At 43.3% G+C, this 23,114-nt stretch overlaps 1 protein-coding gene across 1 annotated transcript; it reads right to left on the reverse strand.

The window, feature by feature from the left end:
• Window positions 5,160-20,467, reverse strand: TAF5L (TATA-box binding protein associated factor 5 like). Its single transcript, XM_021390059.1, has 4 exons — window positions 19,704-20,467; window positions 15,066-15,170; window positions 12,655-13,379; window positions 5,160-7,099 (listed from the first exon to the last, which is right to left on the reverse strand). Exons 1-4 carry the CDS (start codon window positions 19,882-19,884, stop codon window positions 6,302-6,304), a joined length of 1,809 nt encoding a protein of 602 aa, XP_021245734.1. The 5' UTR covers window positions 19,885-20,467; the 3' UTR covers window positions 5,160-6,301.

The raw sequence follows: 23,114 nt of genomic DNA on the forward strand, positions 1-23,114 counted from the left end.
GAACCCACCACAGCCATGTGAGCAGCAAAGCACTGCTGTGTGCGGCAGGCCATGGCTACCAGCCAAGGGACAGAGCTGGGCTGGGCTGCAGCCCAAAGAGGAAATATGGGGCCAGGGTTTTTCTTATAGCCCCATGGGGCTCTAGGGTGGGGGAACAGGAGGCAGTGGTGAGCAGGAGGTGATCTCTTGGTAAATCATTGCAGGTAAGCACCGTGTGCTTGCTCCCAATAGAATGATCCGTATAGACAGAAGCAGTGCTTCAGGTAGGTGGATTCTCTTCCTTTGTGTGCTAGCCGCAGCATGAAGGCTGTTGGAGCACTTGGGATGTTTTCCCCTGAAACACTTTGGAGAAGTAATTAACAGCTATGGCTAAGTGAGCATGAAACAGAAAAAAAGCACCCCTTGTCACCCACAGCAAGGAGATCTGATGGGCAAAGATGACAGGAAGTTCAAAACTATACTGCACCTATGTTTGAGTTTGTTTTAGGGTTCAGTTCTAGAAATAAATATTGTTTAAAAAAAAACCCAAAACACAACAAACCCCAAGCTTACAGATAGTAACCCAGTCATCCTAAGCAGTCACAAAGTATTTTTGCTAGCAGAGTAGAGTTGCCAGGGGGAGGAGAGCTTAAAATTCTAGCTATTCTTTTCCAGTTTACCACAGTTTTACAGATTGGTCTGCTATTGCCTTCAGCAACAGTGGCAAAAGCAACAGCAGTCCAGCACACAAATCTCCAGCTAAACTACTCACCAATACAAAAAAAAATGAGCAAAAGCTGTGCAAACATGCCTTGGTTCAATGCCAGCAATGAACTGAAGTTGTAATGTGTTAACCCCAAGTGCCACAAAACTGTGTGTGTGCTCACAACTCCAGATCTCAAGATGTCCAAGCTAATAGTTTGAGGGTGGCTGATTTCTATTTTTGAACTATGCGCAGCTCAGGAAGGATTTGTATAAGTTCTAAAGAACAAATTATTATTATGTGACTTCTGCTGTGCTTTCCTGGATGCTGGACAAATGGCCACACTCCACATGCAGTCAGCACCAGCTTTTGTCTGAGTTTGTCATCCAGGGTGACTCCGGTTCCAGTTTCTGCACTTACTTGCACCATGGCTCCCCCTCCGTTAACTATAGAGCAACACTGGCTATTGCAGGGCCAGGTCTGGGACCGGCCCAAGGCTGTGATCATGGATATGGTGAATATTTGGGTGAACAATCCACGCTCTGCACACAGTGGAGGTGGTACAGTAGGAGGAACAACCACCTTTGCTCTCTGCTTCCTCAGAAACAGAAAAGACCAGAAGCCTTTCATCTACTTCTCCTCTACCCATTGCTTACAGGAATTTCCTGGGACACACATTGACCCCAACCTCTGGATGCTTCAGTGGGAGCAGTGCTGTGCCACTGCGCAGAAACAGCAAGCACCATGGCTCTGTCTAGGCAACTTGCTTGTTTAAATGAGAAAGAAAAGAAGGAAGAGTCTGAAGCAAAGCCTTCCAAATTAAGGTTGGAGGGCTCAGGATATCCCCTGAATATCCCAAAGAATGACACAAGATCAAAGGCTTCTATCAGACAGAAACCAGGCATGTTACAGCCCACTGGTGTTAAATGATTTAAAGCCACAGGAAGAAAACAAAATACATTGTATTGCTTTAATCAAATGTATAAGCAAAGAACAAGGCTTGTTTATTCCAACAAGCTGCCTGACCAGCCCTGCTACACACCAAAGCTGCTGGAGTTGGCACTGCATGATGTGCAGTGGGCACAGAAGCACCACTGCTGGGTGGGGACAAGAAGTGGTGGTAAAGAAACAGAAATGGATGCCATCATGGTGCAAATTTCGTGGCCTGGTACTCATAGCTTCCACCTTCCATCCCATTCTTGAGAGCTGTAGTGACACTTGTACACCCTTTGACAATGACAGAGGGATTCAGTTCCTCCCTTCCATCAGAGAAGTACTGCCCATGGACTTCTTGTGTCCTGGGGAAGAGGCTAGCTGAGGTCAGTAGTGGCATGCTGGGCTCTCCTCCTCAAAGCAGTTTCTCAGGGACCAGTGTCCCTAAAATTTGAGATCTACAGCAGGTAAAGGGCACAGAGAAGAGACAGCCAGGCTCTCCCCCTTCATACATGCCAAACCTTGATAGTAATTCCAAAAAAGATCATAGTACTGTGAAAAAATGAGGAAGAATTGCCTATTAACTCATTGAAAGATAGTGTGAATTAGCCCATTGCATTTTCTTGTTGTTGTTTTTCCTCCAATTTAATCCTACAGCACACTGTCAATGTGAACTATTACATTCACTCTGCTGAGCTCTATTGCTCTTGGGAACTGGGTTAACCAATATGCTTATATAGCACCAAGCACCATAAAGCCCTATTCTTAGTTGATGTCCCAGCTATACATGCTAAAAGGAGTTTTGTAGTTTTGTCACCAGACTTGTTTTAAATGGAGGCTCATTACTTCACAGAAGATTACAAACCTACACAAAGATAAGACAATTTTACTTTAAACTGAACCGTGAAGATATGAACCAGAGAAGAAAGCGGGGCTGCTGATAAAGTCTTCCTTGTCTAACTCTCTGCTTAAATGCAGCTTGGTGCTCATTGTTGAGTTATTTCAGTTAGTTCTGGCTCCTATCCAGTACTTAAAAAAAATAATATAAATCATAGCTAACGTGCAGCATGATGGGATAGTCTTTGGCTAGGGACATTCAGGCAGTTAATTTAACTGTCACATCGGTGTCTTGTAATGGTACAGTTTTAGACGCTGGCTCACCACGAACAACTCGACACCACTCACAAGGAAAGCCATTTCAGGATTTAGCTGAAGAACATACTGAGCCTGGAGGACTAAGTCAGCAATGGTTAAAACAAGGTTAGCAGAATTGCCCGAAGTCCTCTCTTATTTTTCTTGGCAAACCCAGAGGATCTATTAATAGAAATATCATTTCGGCAAAAATGTTCTTAGACTCGAAAGACATTTGTCAGACAGCTTTTTAACAAAGGAAGCTGAATGGGGAGAAATACAATGAATTTCTTTATCAGGGAAGCTAAACCTCCTGAACGGTGTGGCAGCATGCTGATCAGGAGATGCAAGTGTTAAAAATGGGAAGGGCAGCTCTAACAGAGCTATGAATGGGCACAGCACTTTGTTTACTAGAGCAAATATCCTTTTCCTTCATCAGCATTCAGTGACTAAGCGTGGACTTGTACCTCAGCTTTGTCTATATTTACTGTGGCCTGGACTACCTGACACCCGCTGTCGATAGCCTTTCAGTTCAAGGGGTTAGTGAACAGAATGAAAACATCACTCAACAGATGTCAAAAAAACAAAACAGGGAAACAATTTGAGCCACCGTCTGATACTGCGCGGTGCCTCATGCACCATGCAGGCCACAAATGGAGTGGCACAAAACTGTTACACAGGCTCACAAGCAGCAGCAGTCCCTCCTATGATGCTTATTAACATTTAAGCACTCAACTACACCAGCTTAAATGTCTTAATGTGTTTTATCATACACTTAAAACAGAATTAAGGAAGAGGTCTCTGCAAATGCAGACTTGCTTGAAATACACAGCTAACAAATGACTTTCCAAATTTTGCCAGACTTAACAGTATTTCTTCCTTCCACTCATACTTTTCTCCCAGTTCTGTCCTGAGATTCAGGCTGTCAATCAATTGCAGACATTTCTTACAATCTAGATTTTTTCCTGGCTTCCTGCCTTCAAAGATTTACATTGTGAGCACCACAACAAAAACTGTCCACACAATACCTAAAAGTTGATGGTTTTGAAGCACCTCGTTAGTGCTATCATTTTGCTAACACCTCAGAAAGTCACTTTTGCTTCTTTTGCCTACTTCCATATGCAATGATCATCTTCCTAAGTCTCGTTACTTACATGTCACTTTTGTAGGGAAAATACTTAGAATAACCCAACTAATCAAAAGCCCAATTCCATTAGAGAAAATATTAAAATGAAGCTATGTTTTGTTCACTGCCCACCTCACCTGCTTTTTTTTGGTTGCTGTTCAATCTACTTCAGGACCAAAGTCCAACTGTTTTAAAACTCAGCTCAGGATGCATGGCAACAAACAGCAAATGAGTTCCAATGAAGACTGATGAGCCACGTTCTTTCTAGGTATGCATGCAAGCATCGAGGCAAGCACTTTGACACTTCCCTAAGACACATTTAATAATGAGATGTTTGGACTGGAATCTGCAGAATCTAGCAAAAACACTCAAAACAACCACCAAGATTACTGCAGGTTCAAGAATACGATGCATTTCATCTAGTGAGCAGCTCAGTAAATCTGAAAGAAATCCTTCTAAAAAACTGTATTGCACAGCACATCAGCAATTTGCCTGTCTCCCATACTGTACTTTCAAAATGCCTGATACTGGACTGGGATCTTAGAGCTGCTTCGCACTTTCACATCTGGTTGTCAGAAGATTAGCAATGCCATTCAACTTGTTGTACACAGAGGTGTTTCTGGTCCTCTTAGAGCAGAGCTGCAGCACACATAGTTACTCATCTCAGAAAGGTCAAACACCTTTCTGATAAAAGGTTACGGTCATTTACCAATCAAAGCAGACATGGAGGAAAAAAAGAGTAGTTGCGAGGTGTCCTGTCATCTAAACTCTTACTCTGTTTTGATGTTCTTGATAGAATTCTCTCACACAGGCCCAGAAAGCTTGAGGGAAGCCAAAAGGGACTTATCCTTTAATTCTGACAATCTGCCTAGAAGACATTAGAAATGTGCCTCTGCTCTAAAGAGAAATTTCAGAACGTTAAGCCATGAACCAAAAATGCAGTCTTATAGAATAAGACCTTCCAGTGCACAGTGTCCTCCTTGAGCAGTACCTAGGTCCTTCGTTCACATTTCAGCTGACCTACAAAGTCAGTATGCTATGCCATGACCTGCTGGGTCAGCTCTGTGGAAAGCAAACAGGAGGGTATCAATTCAGTGAACTCCAAGCCACCAAGACCACCAGATTCAAACCCCAAGTGCCAAACAGAGCCTGGCTCAAGCAGTGTAGAAGCACGCTCCTGCCATCTCCTTCCCATGCAAGTTACAGCAAGTTTCCCAGAAAGGGACCAAGCAATTTTTTTTTTTTTTAAACTAAATGCTTTTAATAGAAAACAAAATACAAAATAACTCTTTCCAGAAAGCAGAAATATTTAATCTCTCTGAATGTCAAATTAGAACGTGCTTTTTCTGCAGATCCTTGCTTTAAATGCTGATGATTTATTTCACAAAGTGTTCATGAAACTGATATTGCAACATTTTGAGAAAAATCCAACACTGGCAAAGCTGCCTCTGTGTATGCACATTAATTTAGTAATACTATTTTTTCCCATGTCACTTTGTGTGTATGTCTCTCTCCCCGTCCCCTTCTTCCTAGATTGCCAACTTCCTTTTACGGAAATATTTCTGTGAGGTGCAGTGGTGGACTGACATGTCTTGCTTCAGTTAGGAGTCCAAGCTTAGCCTCTTCAGTTCCATCGTGCCCTCTTCCAGCCAAGGCAAGTCATGTATTACCCTTAAAGCCACCACCCCTACCTCTCACTTTCCTCCCATCCTCAAAACACAGTGCAACCAGATTCAGAAAGATCCCTCATTCATGGAACATAAATACAAATATCACAGCTAGTACCAGGAACCAAACCCAAATGACAGTGCAGAGAGGGGCCTCAACTAAGATCAGATTTCCATTCTCTTATTAAAAAGAAAGAAAGTATTTTCTGCTTAGCTAGTCCAAAATACTGCGGAAGTGCAATAAGGAGCTGTAATATTTGGGACTGCAATGAGTGTAGAAAATACATAATGTTCTTTTAATGTAAGGGTCTTAAAATGCTGGTACTCTCTGATACCAAGAAAAGAAAACAAAACACATTGGGCCAGTAGTTCTCCACACGCTCAAGCCTCAGTTAGCAGTAGATAAGATGTGCCCATCAGTCAACGCAGGACATTTAAGTGCAGGTCAGCAGCTTATCTGGCTGGCAGCTTCACTTGTCTGGATCACACTTTTGGTTTCCCCAAGCTACTGGACTTCCTCCCCTTTTCCTCTCCTACAAATACAGGATTAGAACATACACGTATTCTCATCACTCCTCCTTTTCCTTACTCCATTTAACAGCACAGGCCTTTTCACAGGCATGAAATCTTAAAGCATTTGCATCACTCTGAATGTGCCTTTCAAGGGGACAGAGGAAGAAAAGTGTTTCACAGTCAGTAATCTCAGCTTGTAATGGACTCTGGCATTCAACACCCCCACCCACTTCCCTAAGAAAAAAAAAATTAATGTTCCTGATTTTCTTGTGCAATTCCAGTCACTAGAAGAAGATTACAGGCCATAAACTGTACGCTCAGTACATTATTCATTTGTCCGGTATATACACCAACCAGTTCACTGGAAGACCCATCAGCAGGGGCATTGCAGTACGTGTTACGGATGTCCCAGACCCGGACAGAATTGTCCATCGAGGCTGAAGCAATTAAACTACTGTCGGGGCTAAAAGTAAGGCTGGTTATGTTGTCCGTGTGCCCCCTCAGTTCTTTGTAGAGAGTTCCTGAAGCCAAGTCCCACAGCTTTAGCCGCTGGTCTTCACCCGCTGAGGCCAGGTACTTACCATTGGGAGAAAATGCAAGGGCCAGCACGGGGCCACGGTGCCCAGTGAACAGGCGCACCGAGTTGCCTTGCTGAGTGCTCCACAAGCGCACAGTCTTGTCTGTGGAGCCTGTCGCTAAGTAGTTGGAATTGGGGTGGAACTTGACGCAGTCTACATCCAATAAATGGCCTGCATATATTCGCAGAGGGTACGTCCGATCAAACGACCAGAGTCTTGCGGTGCGATCATGGGATGCGCTGGCAAAGTACAGGCTACAGGGACTGATGTCCAAATCCCAGACAGGGTAGGCATGTCCTTGGTACAACACAGTGTTTGTGAAACTTCCGAGGTCCCAGTATCTGATGGACATGTCCTCAGAACAAGACAAAAGTCCTGAGCTGTCTGAAAGGAACCTTGTGCTATACACAGGCCCACAGTGTCCTCTCAGGATTTTCATTTCTGTGCCTGCGCTGTCATCCTCTTCCTCCTGGTTGGGGAATAGGAAAAAAACAAACAAACAAAGAAAAGCATGTTTATCTGTTCAGCACATACAGGAACCACCATGAGGAAAATAAGCTGGCATTAACACAGAAGAATTTATTTCAGACGTGGCACATCCTGTGCAACTCTGAGACACAAATGCTGCTAGTGCATTTGGAACATCTAAGTCAGTGCTAAAAGAGCTGCCGAAATCAGACTGATGTAAGAGGTTTCATTCTTATTTTGCTGAGCCTCACGCCTGCTCTAGAAGGCATCTTAACCCAGGACTATATGAAAATAAGGAAGAAAAGAAGCATTTTAGGAAAGCTTTCCAAATGTCTGTTGCTTTAAAAGACTTGTTAAAAACATCTGCTAATTCCCTACCCGCTCTCTACTGAAGTTCTGGCTAAGATGTTAAAACAGATCTTGGCATCTGCTCTTTTGGTGTGGTCATTATTGGAAGTAAAACTCGCAACAGAGAAAAAGAAACCCAGATGCCTTAAACAAAAGGCAGGAGGCAGAAGGACAAGGCCAATGGGACAAGCTGTGTACTGGACATTCCTTCTCAGCCCCACGCCTTAACAGAGATGCAGTAAGATCATAGTATCTATTTCTCTGTGCCAGCACCACCAGGATGCTTTTACATCTCCACTGTTCAAGAACAGCAAATGCATGCATCTTATTTAGGGCAAATAATCTATTCTGGGGTAGGAGAAGATGAATAATCACAGAAAGGATGGTAGTGGAAACCTTTTTATCCTGCAGTTCTCCAATTCAAGCACCAGAGCAGATCATCAACAATTAAAGGCTTTTACATTTAAAGACTTTGGTGAGCTGTGCTAAAGGAATTTGAGCATTTTACTCCTTCTCAATGAAAGCAGTCTCTGGGAGTCTGCTCAAGCAGCGCCTTGATAATCAAAGGCTACAGACTGCACAAGCTGCAACAAATCTCAAGTCAACAGTGTCCTTGCCCAGCAAGTTGGAGTCTCACCTCAGTGAGAGCACAAGAAGAACCACGGTGTGGGATGCACCTGCTTGAGACCATCCATCCTTGGGATGGTCTTGCAGACGCTTTCCAGCAGTAGTGAATCAGTGATCCTCACCTACAGAAAAGTCTGCATGTGGAATTCAACACCGTGCCCTTTTGTTTGCAAGCAGCCCCATGAACTTTTATCACTGCACACTGGTCTGTTTCCTGCAGAACAAGCACTTCCTGCCCTGAGAGGAAACTCAGCTCCCCAGGGCTGTCGCTGACCAGCAGAAGCCAGCGCACAGCAAGTGGCTCTCAGCTCACACAATCACCTTGCATGGCTGTGGGACCTCAGGATCCACAGTTTTGCAGCATTTACCTACAACCCTCAAAGCCCTTCTCATCCAACAGTTTCAAATCCCACGCACAAAACTGAGCACGCTGTAACTCTGCTAGCTTGCTGTCTTCCTCCATCCTAGCTCTGTGCTCAGTGGTAGGTGGCAAGCAATGTTTAATGATGCTAATTCTCTTCAGAGTAGTCAGTGCCCATGGGAGTTTTATGATGTGGCTCGGAGCCAACTCCATCTCTCACGGAAGGTGAGGCACAAAGAAATTACAGGCTCTAGCATGCAAAGCCTCATTCTTATTCAAATTGCTTTTTCTACCTCAGATAGAGCACTGCTTGCTGGAATCCGCAGCATCTCTCCTTTAATGTGGTAACATGGTCTAGAACGCTGATACCTACAGTGTTTTATGCTATTTAATTATGACCAAAAGATTCTTAACAAGTTACCAGTAGAAGTCTGTTCAAGTTCTGTACACTGTATTATAGCTTTGGTAGATTCTGCAAGTCCAGGTACTTAATTCTATGCTTCCAAATTCGTACAGAGCTACTTCAGCTATCTGCAGGCACATACACTTTTTCTATTACAAGCACATGCTCTTCTTCTCTTATATTAAAGAAGCAGCCGATTTAAAAATGCCTAAGTATTTAAAAACCACACTTCTGCATGGTCTCAGGTAGCAAATCTTATCTCTCTCTTCTGTTTGATACTCAGTGAAAGAACTGCACGTTTCTGTTTTAGTTCACTAAAAATGGTATACCTATAACGCTTCTGAGTCACTACATTCTTCCTTTTCCTCCCTATCCAAGTTAGCCTGCTAGCCAGAGCAGGCTAAATTTACAAGTTATTTACATCTATTTTAAGCAATACCCCACGGATACAGTAAAAGCTATTCTATTATTTGCACTCTCCATTTTCAAAAGAATAACTATCAGAAAGGATTTTTAGTAATAGGATAGAACTGGAAAACTAACATTACTGAAATGAATTTAAAGAAAACAAGAAAACTACTCATCAACAGTGAGTAGGAAACCATCCTGAGCTAGTACAAGACACCCCAAAACTACTTTATTTTGTTCTTTTCAGTTTGATAGTATGTTGGCATCTTTTGTTACGTAGCACACCTTCCAAATGAGGTATTTGTGGATAGACTGCCCAGCTCCTCTCAGTGAATGAGTTTATCGGGACAGTCATCTGAATCCAGAAAATGGAAACATTTTATTGCATTTAACCTTGTGAGCAGCAAACCTTACCGATTCTTCTGTGCAGCATAAATATCAAAGAAATGTGTGAGCCTCAAAAAACCAAAAAAGCCATCCTTCGCCACCCCAAAAAGACTTTCTGTAAGTAGTATCAGGTTTCTGAGTTTCATTCTTCTCTCTCATCCTGTCAAGATGGAAGATCTCTTATCTGCCTACAGTAGGGATCTCCTAGCAAGGAAACACGAGGAGGTAGATACCAAGGCTCTCCTTGCAGGCCATTTTACTGCTTCTTCCTGCATTGCCTCTTGTCTGCCACCCACCAAGGTGTCAGTCCCATCCCTGCTCACTGCCACCTCAAGGACCACTGCCACTCGCTGTCTTAAAAGTAGAGTCGAACAGGGTCAAATCTTGGCCTTCACAGAACCTAAAGGCTGTCACTCTTACAGCTATTTGGAATAAAGAGTATTATTTTCTTCTGATGATTGATGTAGCACCAGTAATGAGCATGGCAAACAATAAGGCCATTTGCACTGCTGCAAAATCACATTTTGTACCGGACTCTAAGTAAGAGAAACTATGAACTGGCATCTGTGAGATGACACTATAAATAAGATGGAATTACTTTATCCCCAAACACTAAGCCTCTCCTGTTTCCAAGAACCAAGCCAACACTGGCAAAATGCACTGGAGCATCACACTGAGCAAAATTCACTGAAAATACAGCTAATAGAAAACTGACTTTACTGACATAAAGGCTTTAAGAGACTAGGAAAAACTTGATCTCTTTTGCCAAATTGCAACTTCATTTACATGTTTATATACACACACACACACACAAAAGGAGTTAACTCAATAGTGTAACTTCAGTGCCATCCTGAAAGAGATCCACTGAAACCATCACAGTCCCAGACCTCTATAACTTCTTAAACCGCATGACTAATGTGCTTGCAGCAGATGAGAAACTAAGCTGAAGGCTGATTATTTTGAGCACTACTTAAATACAGCACTGCATCCCAGTCTAATTACACTATACAGAAATCAAACGGAACAAAATGAAGAAACCCTATAAAAACCAGCCAAGTGTCACATCCTCACAAGTTTTCTACAGAACTCGCTGAAGTAATGTCAAAGCACATCAGATCTTTTTTTGTCATCAAAGTTTCCATCAGATTCATTGCTGTGAACTGTTGCTGATCAGACTGCTATGATGGTCTGAAACACAGCTTCTACTCATACCAAGCTGCAGAGCTGATGACTGCAGCCCAGCAAGGGTGGTCTCATTCAAGTTGGCTCGGTATCTGTGCCTTCCACCACAGTGGCACCCATGTAGACAGTGGTCGAGTTCCACCTGTGATCCCTCTGTATGTGCACTTGGGGCTCCCTGATATACCCATTTGTTTCCTTTGTAATGCTTAGGCTTTCATTTGCCTTCAAAGATACAGAACCAATGATCTGCTCAGGCTGATGTTTGCCCTTAACTGTGAACTCCTGGTCAGGTCACTATTTGTTTTGTCAGTGATGAAATTATTCAGGGCAACAATGACTTTGATTTGTGCTGGTCTTTGACCAGTTTTTAAGACCTGTGCATAAATACTGCAGGATAAACAAAATCTTAAAACAAACAATGTCAGACACTTGTAATTAAGCTTCTGTGGCCATTTCATAATATATGTAAAATACGCAAATATGGGCCAACAAAAAGCTAATGAATACTCCCGATAGCTTGGCAGTATCCCACTTTTCTAAAGTCTGGAGCCAAAGAAGGTGACCTGTTGATTTATCAGATAAATTTTCCTTGTCACAGGTTATTTTCACTTATTCTCCCTGACAGGCAATCCATAGCCAAATGTCCCAGAAACTTTTGCAGCTTATCATGATGACAAACCTACAGCTCCACTCTGGGCTAGCGTGACCCACTTACCTGTTCACTCAGCAGAAAGGCTTAACCTGAGAAGTGGTGAACACACTGCTGTGCTGTCTCACCTGGACACTTGTCTCTAGTTCTAAAGCTAACTAACAAAGCAATCTCTACTCATATACACCTTCATACACCAAACTCTCCGCGCTCTTCAAAAATAAATAGAATCTTGCCACCAGGTATTTTTCTATGAGTAGAAAATAAAACAGCAGGGGGGTGGGGGAAGGATGCTTCTGCTAAATGCACAACAGAAGAACAATTGAAAGCTTCCCCTCCCCGCCCCCCCTTCAAGAGAGGAGTGATTAAACAAAGGAAGAGTTACAACTGATCTCTAACCAGATAAAAGATGCTACATGGGCAGTTGTGGTGAGAGGGGAGGGAGGGTGTGGCTAGAAGTTAAAAGAAAAAGAAAGAAAACTGGAAGATGCTATCTAGCCTGGCATGCAAAGGCACAGATATCCCAGTCCTCAACTTCAGCACTCAAAGTGAGAATTCTCTGAAGCTCCTACACTACTGATTCCATAATGCAGACATGCTGTATAATTTTTCCAGAACTCCTCACCTCTTGCTAGGGTGACTCTTTACATACAGTTTTTCACTTAAACATACTTTTTACTTTTGGGGCCTCAGATCAACCTCCTCTGGTTCTTTCCTTACTTTACCTTCCTCTTCCCGTTTCTGTCTCCTTTTCTACACCCTTCTGATTGCTTGTTTTGAACTGCTTCTAATCTTCACTACAGTGTGTCTTTACTTTCCACATTTCCTTGTTTCATCTTCCCTTCCAGAAGAAGGCTCTGTGGTACACAGCAAAGAAAGCCTTCTCCAGAGACCTGTCTGTACTGGGCTGCCTCTGTACTGTGATCTCTTCAAGGACAATAAGAAGAGGGAGACCTGCACCTAGGACTAATGAACTGTGACCCGAGCACATCATCATTACACCTCAGTGCAGCATTTACAAGCAAGGCAAGAAAGAACAGGGATGAGAGGAGGCTATAAAATTGGTGAGCCAAGGCAGGCTGCTAGGAGCCTCACAGTTTCCTGTAACGCTATTAGAAACGCAACATGAAGCCCAAATATACCTCAACAGAAAGGGTACTGGGGAGGAAAAAAAATAAAAAATATCCAGACCTCCTCATCCAGGATATCACAAGCCAGGCGGATGCGGGACACATCAACAAGGTGGGGCTCAGATTTTAACTTCTTGGAACGCAGGCTCCACAGCTTAACGCATGAATTATCAAACCCAGCAGCAAGCAGCTTGCTATTTGGTGAAATCTCTGCTGTGTTCAGCAATTGCTCCGTGTTATAGAAGGCATAGAAGCAGATGGTCGTTAAGGAAGGGGGCCCATCCTTGACGCGTTTAATGCTGTCCTGCAGTAATTCCAGCGCTGCCTCATTCTGCAAGATGGAAGCCGGCACCTCGCTGGGCTCCAGCCCGTTGCTCTCATTGCGCGAGGTGCTCCCACTGGCGTAGAGCTGGTAGTCGGTCCTCTTGGAGGGCTGCACGTCCAGGTGGATGTGCAAGGTCAGGACTTTGCACAGGGCGTTGTTGTTGTCACTTTGGAGGTAGCGAAGAAGGTAGTTGTAGCTGTCCTCTTGAAGGCGGATGACGTACTTGTTGTCCAGAAAAGCCCGGAGCTTCAAGTTGGACAGGATATCTTGAATAGTCATGGTAGTCTGTAACTGCTCAATGATATCCTTCTGGCTGGCATTCTGCAAGAACATGCCATGGAAGCGGCTGTAAAAACTGTCCACTGTGCTTTTTAGGCCATTCTGGACCATGTTCAGATGGAGGTAGACGAAGAGGGGATACAGAAGAGGCATCACTTCATGGCTGTGCTGAGAATCCGAATCTATAGAGAAAAAAGCAACAAACTTTGAATGATTTCTCAGTCCACTTCCTACAAGGAGTAAAGCAGAGCAAGGACAATTACTGCAAAAAGCCTCAAGAAGAGGGCTCTGTTGGCACATTTAAGTGGATCTTTTCAGCCACTTAAGGGGCACACAGTATCTAATACAGATTTAAGTAGAGATTTCAGATTGATGAAGTTCATCGTCAGAAAAAAGGGCAGAGACTTCAAAACTCCTTTTAGGCGTGGTCAGTTATTAAAATACCACCTCAAGCTACATGACAGTTGGATTTTTTCCACTATATATTTAAGAAAATATATACATTATTCATTGTAATAAACTCTAAAATTTACTTGTTACATTTAAAATAGCATTTAATATGTTTCAGTCAAAAATATTTATCTAGCTTATGTTGGCCTGAACTTAGATGACTTTTTTTTCCCCCCAAGGCTTCCATAAAACTTGTACATGATGCTTTGGGCGGAACTGATTTGTCTCAAGGAAGCAACAGTTTTCAGAACGTACTGCCATATGCTGTGCTTGTTTCATTTCCGTGCCTGCTCATGTGCACGCTTTCTGTCTCTCTCCCTGACCAAGCAAATCCCAGAAGTCATTCCTAGTACCCAGTGTAAACAGCTCCCGATTAGGCTATGCTGTACCTTGCAGAGACTGATCCGTGCAGCAGCTCCACCCCTCTTTCGCCAGCTTCTTGGAGCTGTTCCCCTCCCACTTTCAGTCTGCTGCAGGGAGCTGTGAGGAGCAGAGCACTGCCACTGGGTGCTATGATACCACGCAGGGCACAACAGTGATTTACTGGAGGCCCAAATGTATCTCCCACTGTGTGCCACTCTTTCTAACTTTCCCTTCAAGCACTATCAGGAATATCAACTCTGCACGCTGGGACCAAGGCTCACTGGAGAAATGTAGATGCCACATATGTGGGTGTCACAAGGTGGGAAGAGCGGCAACCTCCATTTTCAAGGCACTATTATAAAAAATAATATCTTTTTATCTTCCCACCTTTGGGACTCTAGGAGAAATATGAACATTTGCAGGGTTACCTGGAATCATGGATGCCCTCTGCATCACACTACAGTATAAAAATATTTTTTCCCATCATGTATCTCCAGTCTCTAAGTCCATACAGGTAAATTTAAGGATATAAATTATCCCTTAGTAGTCTTGACAATTGTAAAAAAAAAAAAATCGATTATGAACAAAATTCAAAATACCTAGACTAGGAAACAGAAATTAGTGCAGTCATCTCTAAGTTACCTGCTATTCACATAAAACATTTCCATCTTCCTTTTTGTCTTATATACAATGTTTTTCAGAAGATCTACACCGATACAGAGGCCAAATCTATATGAAGAAATTAAGTTCAGACAGCTGACAGAAGACAAAGCTACCCAGCAATCAGGCAAAAAAAATATAGATATATCTAGCTGCAGTAACTGAAATTTCATAGCTTGGAATGAAAAGATTCAGACAGAAACACGATTTAAAGTTTTATCATATTGCTGTGCTTTTTTCTAAGACTTTCTCTAGTCCACACCATGCCTCTCTCCCACTTCTGTATTAGTAACCACACTGTGTGTCATGATTTAAAATTTTGTTATACTGTCATTTATTTGTTGAAATGGCAACAGATTCAGCTAGTTTCCTCCTCCTTGCCTTCAGATATTCACCTGTGAGAAAATTGCGTAATCGTCCAAATTGTACTTCATATTGCTGTGGCTCCGGCAGGCAGGGAGCTGCAGACACAACGTTGGCACAACCAGATTCAGATTGAACTGTGAAATAAAATAAATAAAATTAGGACTTAAGGAGTTTTGCACGAGTGCCTGGAAATAAAGCTTCTCATAAGATCCAAGGTAATGCAGCCACCAAGATGACATTTTGTACTTCACACTGTCCAGGGAAGACATGGTTTTAAGCACCAAAAAAAGGCTTTTATTAAACTTAATCTAAAGTGTCACATAACTGAGACAGATCATGAATAGGAAACTATACTGATTTTTTTTTTTTTAAATTTAAGAAAAGCTTAGCAGCTCCTTTTGCTCTCTCCCACCCCAAATGCAAGACACAAGGTCTGCAGCAACCCTATCTCAGACCATCAAGGTCACCTGAGAGGGTATTAAAATGATTTTAGAGCCAGCATCAGCTCTTGTAAATGTGGTTCTGAACCATCTACAAAGGAAACGACTTTTCTTTCTCTGGCGTAAAACCCTTGCTCTTCTGCTAATGCCCTAGAGTCTGACAGGAAGCTTTGTACAGGTTTACAGACATTCACCTATATAATCTAGGCAAATTAAAATACTGGTAATTAGAAACACTAAAAACAAAACCTGCATTTCTAAATCTTAACCGATGTCTTTAATTTTTCTGTTCTTGTAAGAGCAGGACAAGTCAAAGAGTTTTGTCTTCCTCTTTTTCTTTCTTTTTTTTTTTAAAAAAAAAAACATTCATAACTGTTTTCCCCTCCGTAACATTTATTTTTATTAGTCTCCCTTTCAACTTCTTCTGGCCTTCCCTGCCTCCCAGCCCCTTTCATCCTGTCTCTTTTCCTTCCTATCCCTGATCGATCACTTTTTTTTGTTCCAGCATTTCGCTCGTGCTCAGAGGCACAGATAGCCCTGGAAGTCTATAAGCAACATCATCAAATTTTCACGTGCTCAAGAGAGAGGCCAGCCTCCAGCTCATCTCAATGCTTCTAATCAGAAAGAGATCAGCTCATGGTATGCACGCAGCCTGTCACTATTCCTCCCCTCTCTCTGTATCCCTGGCTCTTAGAGAAATACAGAAGATGCATTTACTGACTCTCTGGGGAAAGCTGAATTCAGCTTCAGAAACAGAGAGCTGTGCGGTGCTTGTCTTCTCCCCATGGGAAACACAGCTACAGACTCCAGTACCAATAGCCTATCTTCTATCAAGTCAGTCTCAAAACAAACAAATACAAGCTGGTAAAAGATACGCACACTGTACTTTCTACAGCCTGGCTGCTTCACAAGCTCCGTGTTGGTAAGAACTCCGGGCTTAGAGCTTTACATGAAAATTCAGAGCATCAGTTTATAAAGGAAGCAACTTTTTTTTAAAAAAACCAAAAGCATTTCTGTAACGCAACATATTGGTATTAAAGCCTAAATTAAATAAAAATCTGTTACTTCAGTTTATAATTTATAATATAATCAATATTCATCATGAGAAAATAAACTCACACATGTAGCAACTCAGAAACAATCAGCAATAGTTTTCAGCGTCACTCGTGCCACTCATGGCAAAAGCAAAGGACACCAGAGAAACAGAAATATAAAGGATCTTTCTTATATGCAGTGCCACAGATTTACATACAAGAGTCAACGCTCTGAAGAGCTTCAGTGGCCTCGTTCCAGCAGGAAGGGGCATGATTTTCCACCCTGCTTGTGCCACAAAGCACAACGTACCGTCCTCAGCTTTATGAAGTGCTCCCTCCATGCCACCTACTTAACTTTCTTTGCATAAGTAACATAATTCCAAAATTAAGATGCCTTTCATGCTTTACAAAGCGAAAATTGATCTTTAGCTGCCTGTCCTGGAGCAGGCTGACTGGATGGCCACCGAACTCTGCAGTTTACTCAGTAAAGATGCTAGAGCTTGATCCTACCAAGCAAACTGTATACAAACCCTAACCTAGCAGCCAGTGACACCAAGTTGAAATCCTTTTCCTTCCCAAAACTTTCGCCCAGCTAACACTGCTAAACGGATCAAGAGTTCAACAGCTCTCAAAACAAGAAAGTAAGTATTCAGGTATTTTTTCTCCAGGTAGAAGTAAAACACTTGCCATATTCTCATATCTACACTAGTTTCTTCTCCACTTTCCCTAGTAACCATAAGAGTAGTTACTGAAAACATCTGCTCCTTGCCTTCACTTCCTGTAACTGCAGCCAGTTATGCAACCCACAAGCAAATTCCAAGGAACCTGTGCCTGTTTCGGGGATATGGACAGCACCCTTTTGCTCTCCTGTTTCTGCTAAGAGCAGCATTGCTTTAGGGAACAAATGCAAGGCTACTGTAAATACTATTTCATAGCAACTGGTTCCACTTCCATGAAAGTGTGATTAAGTAGAATTTTACATTAATTCTGACAGTCTTATGTGACAGTCCTATGTACTGATAGGATACTATAGACAATATTGGAGAAACCTGTTCCTCAATTGCTTTTTCTATCCCTCAAATGCTCTTCTAGTTCATTAAGAAATATGAAACGGTCAAAAGGAAGCTCTGAGCTGTACTTCAGTGCAAAAACCAGAACTGTATAAATATAGCAAGTGTGGAGAAGGGCTGAAGAGGACAACAAAAAAACATCAAGGTAAAACAGAGAAACAAAACTATTTCAAACCAAAACCGGCGGACACTTTTCACTCTGAAAGGAGAAATCAGAACTGAAGACAGCAGTAGGCAACTCTCCCATTTCTAGAGATCAGCTAATTTAGAACACAAAGGAGAAGAGCTGAACAGAAAACGTAAAGTGAGTTTTGTTAAGGAATAGACAAAATCAACTCCAGAAAAAAAATACTTTATTGCTCTCCTTGAAATAAAGCAGTGCTAGCTTCCAAACCTGGCCAGCTTTTATTCAGCTTGCAGAACTAAAATGACTGTAGCAGAAGTATTTTCAGCCTGTTTTGTCAGGATAAGTACATGCTAGGATTTTCTCTTTCAACAGAGTCATTTGTGGAACTGCAGCATATTCACTGATAGCTTACTGCCAGCGTGTTTGACACGGAGAAGTAGTAAGCAGCAGAATACACAATAGCAGACCATTTTCAGTTCTAATGAAAATTGATGACTAAGTTCTGAATCATTAGCCACAAAACCCTTGCACTGGCAAGAAGATACAAACTAATCAGAAACTTAGCAATAATAATTGGGGAAAGATTAGTAAAAAGACAAACATCAATCACACGCATTCATGCTTTACTGACATCTTTTCTGCATGCTGCTGTGTGGGAATGCAAGCACTTGCAGTCCAGTTCATCTCTCCTTGTCCTTAAGATACTTCGCGCCCTCCTGGTGTTGATTAGTTCCAAGTTCTAATCCCACCCCAGCTGACCTTTCTGCCCTTCTTTTCCCTAAAACCTCTTATCAAAACCAACCAAAATCAATTTGCATTTTACTTCGGTTTCATTCCTCCCCCATCCTTCCAGTATTACTTCAGAGAGTTGCAGCGTCTGACTGTTAACTTTAAAAACAGCAAGGAAATGAAAAATACTGAGAAAGTGCAAGTCCTTTCTAATAACAAAGCATCACCCAACTTCCCTCAGGCTCCTAAGAGTCAGCCTACACATTTACCCATACAACGCTCATCTTAGGATTGCAATTACAGCAAAATAGTTGAGAGGGAGAAAGAGCCATTTTGGCAACCAACCTTATCCAGGTGGTACAAGCACAGAGTTATACAGCAACCAATGTTTTGTCAAATTAAGTTGCATCACAACTAAATACTGTCCTTGTCGCTCTCAGCTGGGGATACCGTCACAATATAAGCAGATTAACTAAAAGAAAACACTTTTCTACTTGTGCTTTCACCCCAAGTTCAACCTTGTATTTTTCATTATTTTTAATGTAAATTAAGTCTTTACATCCTCCACATCGCTTGCACCCCTTCAACATTTGTACCCACACACAAATACTAGCCACACACAAATACTAAAATAGACAATAACATAAAGAAAGATGAAAATTACAATTATTAGTGTCTGGTCACAGACAGGATTTGGAACAGCAAACAGCATTACAGAATCCAAAAGCCTTTAAGAAAGAGGAGACAGTTTATTTCTGTGTGCCCTGTCTCATCAACTGAAGGGTTTCTTCTTTTTTCCTCCCCCACCTCTCAAGTGACACATAGGAACTCTCATGATTTGAAATATGACAAGGCCAGAGAAAAAAAACAGCCTGCATCACTTCCATTTTACATGATATAGGCCCTCCTGGAGCACAAAGGTACAATAGATTTTCCTACTTCTACTTAATTCCTCATGTCAGCTCTTCTCATTTCTGTCTCAAAGTACGACTACTCACCAGACTTCATGTTTTCTAGGATATAGCATATGCATTTACCACCATCCAAACCTGATGTTTCACTGCCCGTGCATCTCATTTTGTTAGGCTTCTAACTATATTTTCATTCTTTGAAATCTAACTCACTCTAGCTTCATACTGGCAAATTTCCTTATTTCAAAAGGAAAGCCTTCCACACGTACATGCGAATTCATCTAGTTTTAGCAGTACACACAATCATGCTTGTTGCAAATCTGCCAAGAAGCACGCATGGAAAACAGCAGGATTACCCGTGAGATTAGCTGCCATCTCTTCAGCAGTCTGACACAGCCTCAGCCCTTGTTTTAGAGGACCTTCCGAGTCCACGTACTGACGGCGCTTGAGGTAGCAGGACACTGCCATCTGAATCTGTTCTGTGCGTACGCGTTTCATGACCTGGAAAGAAAAAAAGAGATAGGAGGCTGTTACCATGGAGGCATCTGCCAAGACCAACACACACTACAGCTGTACTACAAATGGCAGGGAACAAATGGCATTTTCATTGCAGAAGTTAAACAACTCCATTACTGAATTGAAGTATGAAATAAAGCTTGTGGGCACCTGTCTCAGTACCAAGGTGTAACTACATGCTTTGAATCAGCTCCCTGAAGATATTTTGCTACTTAATTCTACTGATTTCGCTGGGAAATCCAAAATACCATTGAGGATTCCATAGTGAAACTGCAGCGATGAGTTCTTTTATGAGAACTCATAAAAAGGAAAGGTTTCTCCTCCTTGCTTTTTTCGGTAGCAGAAACTTCAGTTGAGTTCTGATTCTTCTGCTTTAACAACCAACAAAATGGCACCAGAAGAGTCAGGGGAATAAGAAATTAATATAAAACGGTGGAAATTTCAGAATCATCATGCTTTAAATAGCCTACCCATTTCACTTACTTGGGGAATCAAAAAAGCTTATAGCCTGAATTTAAAGGTCAGAGCCAGCATTCTGGTGCTTCACTCAGGTAAGTTTCCAAAAGATAAAAAAAGAAAATAAAAAGCCAAAGCCTTCTGCCTTTTACACCTGCCCCCATCCACGTAGACTTACCTTTTACAAGTTAAAAAAAAAAAATCCTCATAAGTTTCTGCTAAGCAAATTTTGAAAGCCATCCTCACAAGCACCGCTTGGTTGCATCTCAAACCCAAAGGGAGACTAAGGCTCGCTTTTAGCCTCTGGCTTTTAACAAAAGCCTCAGGAAGGGGAATGGAATAGTTCCTTCCTATCTGAATAGTCCCCAGCTGCCACCAACAGTGGCAACTTAGGCAACAGCCATGGTTTCTACAGGAAGTTTAGATAACATAAAAGGCCTTATATAAAACAGAACCAACCAACAGTTTCATTCTAGCAGAACAACAGGTACTGGCTGCCTCAGAATAGCTCTACACCTTGCAGCCACACTGCTGAAAGCCAGCAGACATTCTGCATGTGCACATGCTTCTGGTTTGAGCAGCTAAATCTGATGAAACACAGCTTTGCAGATAAGCAGGCACGGATGCCCTTTCTCCCCTCTTCCAAGAGCTGTGTTCCTAACAAAATGCCAACTCAAAAAGCACAGCCATAGCCCAGCCTTCTCCAATACACCTGTGCTTACCACAGCTGTCAGAGTAATGAGCTCTCACAGAAGTCCCAAGCAGACAGAGATGCAAGGATTTTGCAAAAGTCACTTCAAACACATAGGTGGAACTTAAAGCCCTAATGCTACGGGGAAAAACTTTAAAGGGATCTCCATTTGCTCCCAAAGGTGAAATAACTGCTGATGGTGGGGAGGGGGCATCAACAACTGTAACTTTTCAAAGCATTCCCAGATAGATCTATTAAAATCAACCACAACTTTTTCCATGCCAAAAATTTCCTTTTAATCTTCGGTTAAATAAATCATATTGATTTACACTGTTACAAATGCACCCTCAGCAAGTCTGCCAATGATATGAAGCTGGGAGGAATGGCTGACACACCAGAATGCCGTGCTGCCATTCAGTAAGACCTGGACAGGCTGGAGATATGGGCAGGGAGGAACCTGACGAGGTTCAACAAGGGCAAGTGCACAGTCTTGCACCTCAGGAGGAATAACTGTACTCATCAGCATGGTTAGGGGCTGACCTGCTGGAGAGTTGCTCTGCAGGGAAGGACTTGCCTGCTCTGGTGGACAACAAGTTGACCATGAGCCAGCAGTGTGCCCCTGTGGCCAAGAAGGCCAATGGGATCTTGGGGTGCATTAAAAAGAGCGTGGCCAGCAGGTCGAGGGAGGTGATCCTCCCCCTCTGCTCTGCCCTGGTAAGGCCACATCTGGAGCGCTGTGTCCAGTTCTGGCCTCCCCAGTTCAAGACAGACCGGTCTTTTTTCTTACTCTCAGGTGACTGCAGCAGAAAAGGAGTCTTCATCAGGAAACCCCCTTGGGCACCAGGCTCAGGCCTCTTTTCCTTTGCCATCATCCCTCACCATTACCAACACCAGAAAAAGCAACACCACAGAGGCAGGGAAAGCTTCATGGTGAAAGAAAGATCAACAGTGCAAGAAAAGAAAAAACCCACAACATTCTAGGAATATTCTTCACCATGCCCTGAAAGTCAGGGTTTATTATAAAACAAACATAAGAAAGGGCTGCCAGAATGTCCTGAGCTGGGTTCAAGCTGAGCACACTCACAACAGGTCAACGATGCGGAATTTAAAGGCAAAAAGGACACATCTGCCTCTTGGATCCTCCGCATCACGTCTACGCCTGGCTCTCAGAGCTGAAGGGGATCTTCAGGACGTGCACACAGCAACCCTTGCCCTTGCCTGCAGGAAGCCTGGAGCACTCCTTCAGAAGTCTCAGCCACCTTGCTCCACCCAAACACCCGCAAAACAATAAAGACTAGTGCCATTAATTATTTCTACTGATAAGCAAAATACATAAGGAAAGTGAAGAACGATCACCTCAGAGGCCTACACCGCTACAGCGCAGCATTTTTTGTACGGTCACCAGTGAGAGTACACAAAAGGGACGCTGGGCTGCTGTTCTGTGAGGAACCAGAGCACAGAAGAAACTCAGAGGAGCAATGACCCCACACAACGCATCGCAGGTTCCTCTTTCTTAGAAGAGTTGGAAGTTGGCTATGCTCTGAGCTGGAAGAACTCACTTCCTGCCAACCGGGTGCAGGTTTAGGCAGATTCCGTGGCCCTTTAGTATCACAGTATGGACAGAAGGAAGCTGGAGGACCGCTGCTGGCAGAGCTGCTGCTTGGGGCTCTGCCCTCCGTCCTGCCCCCGGATGGAGCTCCTGCTCTCGGCAGGCCGGGAGGCAGCGATCTTAAAACACACCCTCCAAACTCTTAATTATTCATCTCATCCAAAACTGACACAAGTTTCAGAACGAACAAGGTAACGGCCCACTCGGGGAAGGAAAACCGCGGCCCCAGGTGGCCGTGGGCCGGGCGCTGCAGTGCGAGCAGAAGCGCTGCGGGCAGAGCGCAGACAGTGGGGGCGCGAGGAGCGCTCCGACCCCCGCACGGGGCGCAGAGCCGGCTCCCTCCCCGCCCGCGGGCCCAACGCCGCCAGCCCCACAGGGCTGCTTTCACTCCTTCCCCCGCGGCGTCTTCGCGCTGCCGTCCCCAGTCCCCGCGCTCACCCCCCGGCGCCCGCCCCTTCTCTGCCGCCGGCCCCAGCTCCCTCCCGCCGCAGCCCT

The sequence above is a fragment of the Numida meleagris genome, chromosome 3 (genome assembly GCF_002078875.1).
Source record: "Numida meleagris isolate 19003 breed g44 Domestic line chromosome 3, NumMel1.0, whole genome shotgun sequence".
Lineage (NCBI taxonomy): Eukaryota > Metazoa > Chordata > Aves > Galliformes > Numididae > Numida > Numida meleagris.

Excerpts from the sequence above, each read along its gene's own strand:
- TAF5L (XM_021390059.1), bottom strand. The coding sequence starts at position 19,884 with ATGGTAACAGCCTCCTATCTCTTTTTTTCTTTCCAGGTCATGAAACGC. Across the intron at positions 13,380-15,065 it reads ATTACGCAATTTTCTCACAG|ATTCGGATTCTCAGCACAGC; the intron begins GTGAATATCTGA and ends TTTTCTCTATAG. Across the intron at positions 7,100-12,654 it reads GTGATATCCTGGATGAGGAG|GAGGAAGAGGATGACAGCGC; the intron begins GTCTGGATATTT and ends TTCCCCAACCAG.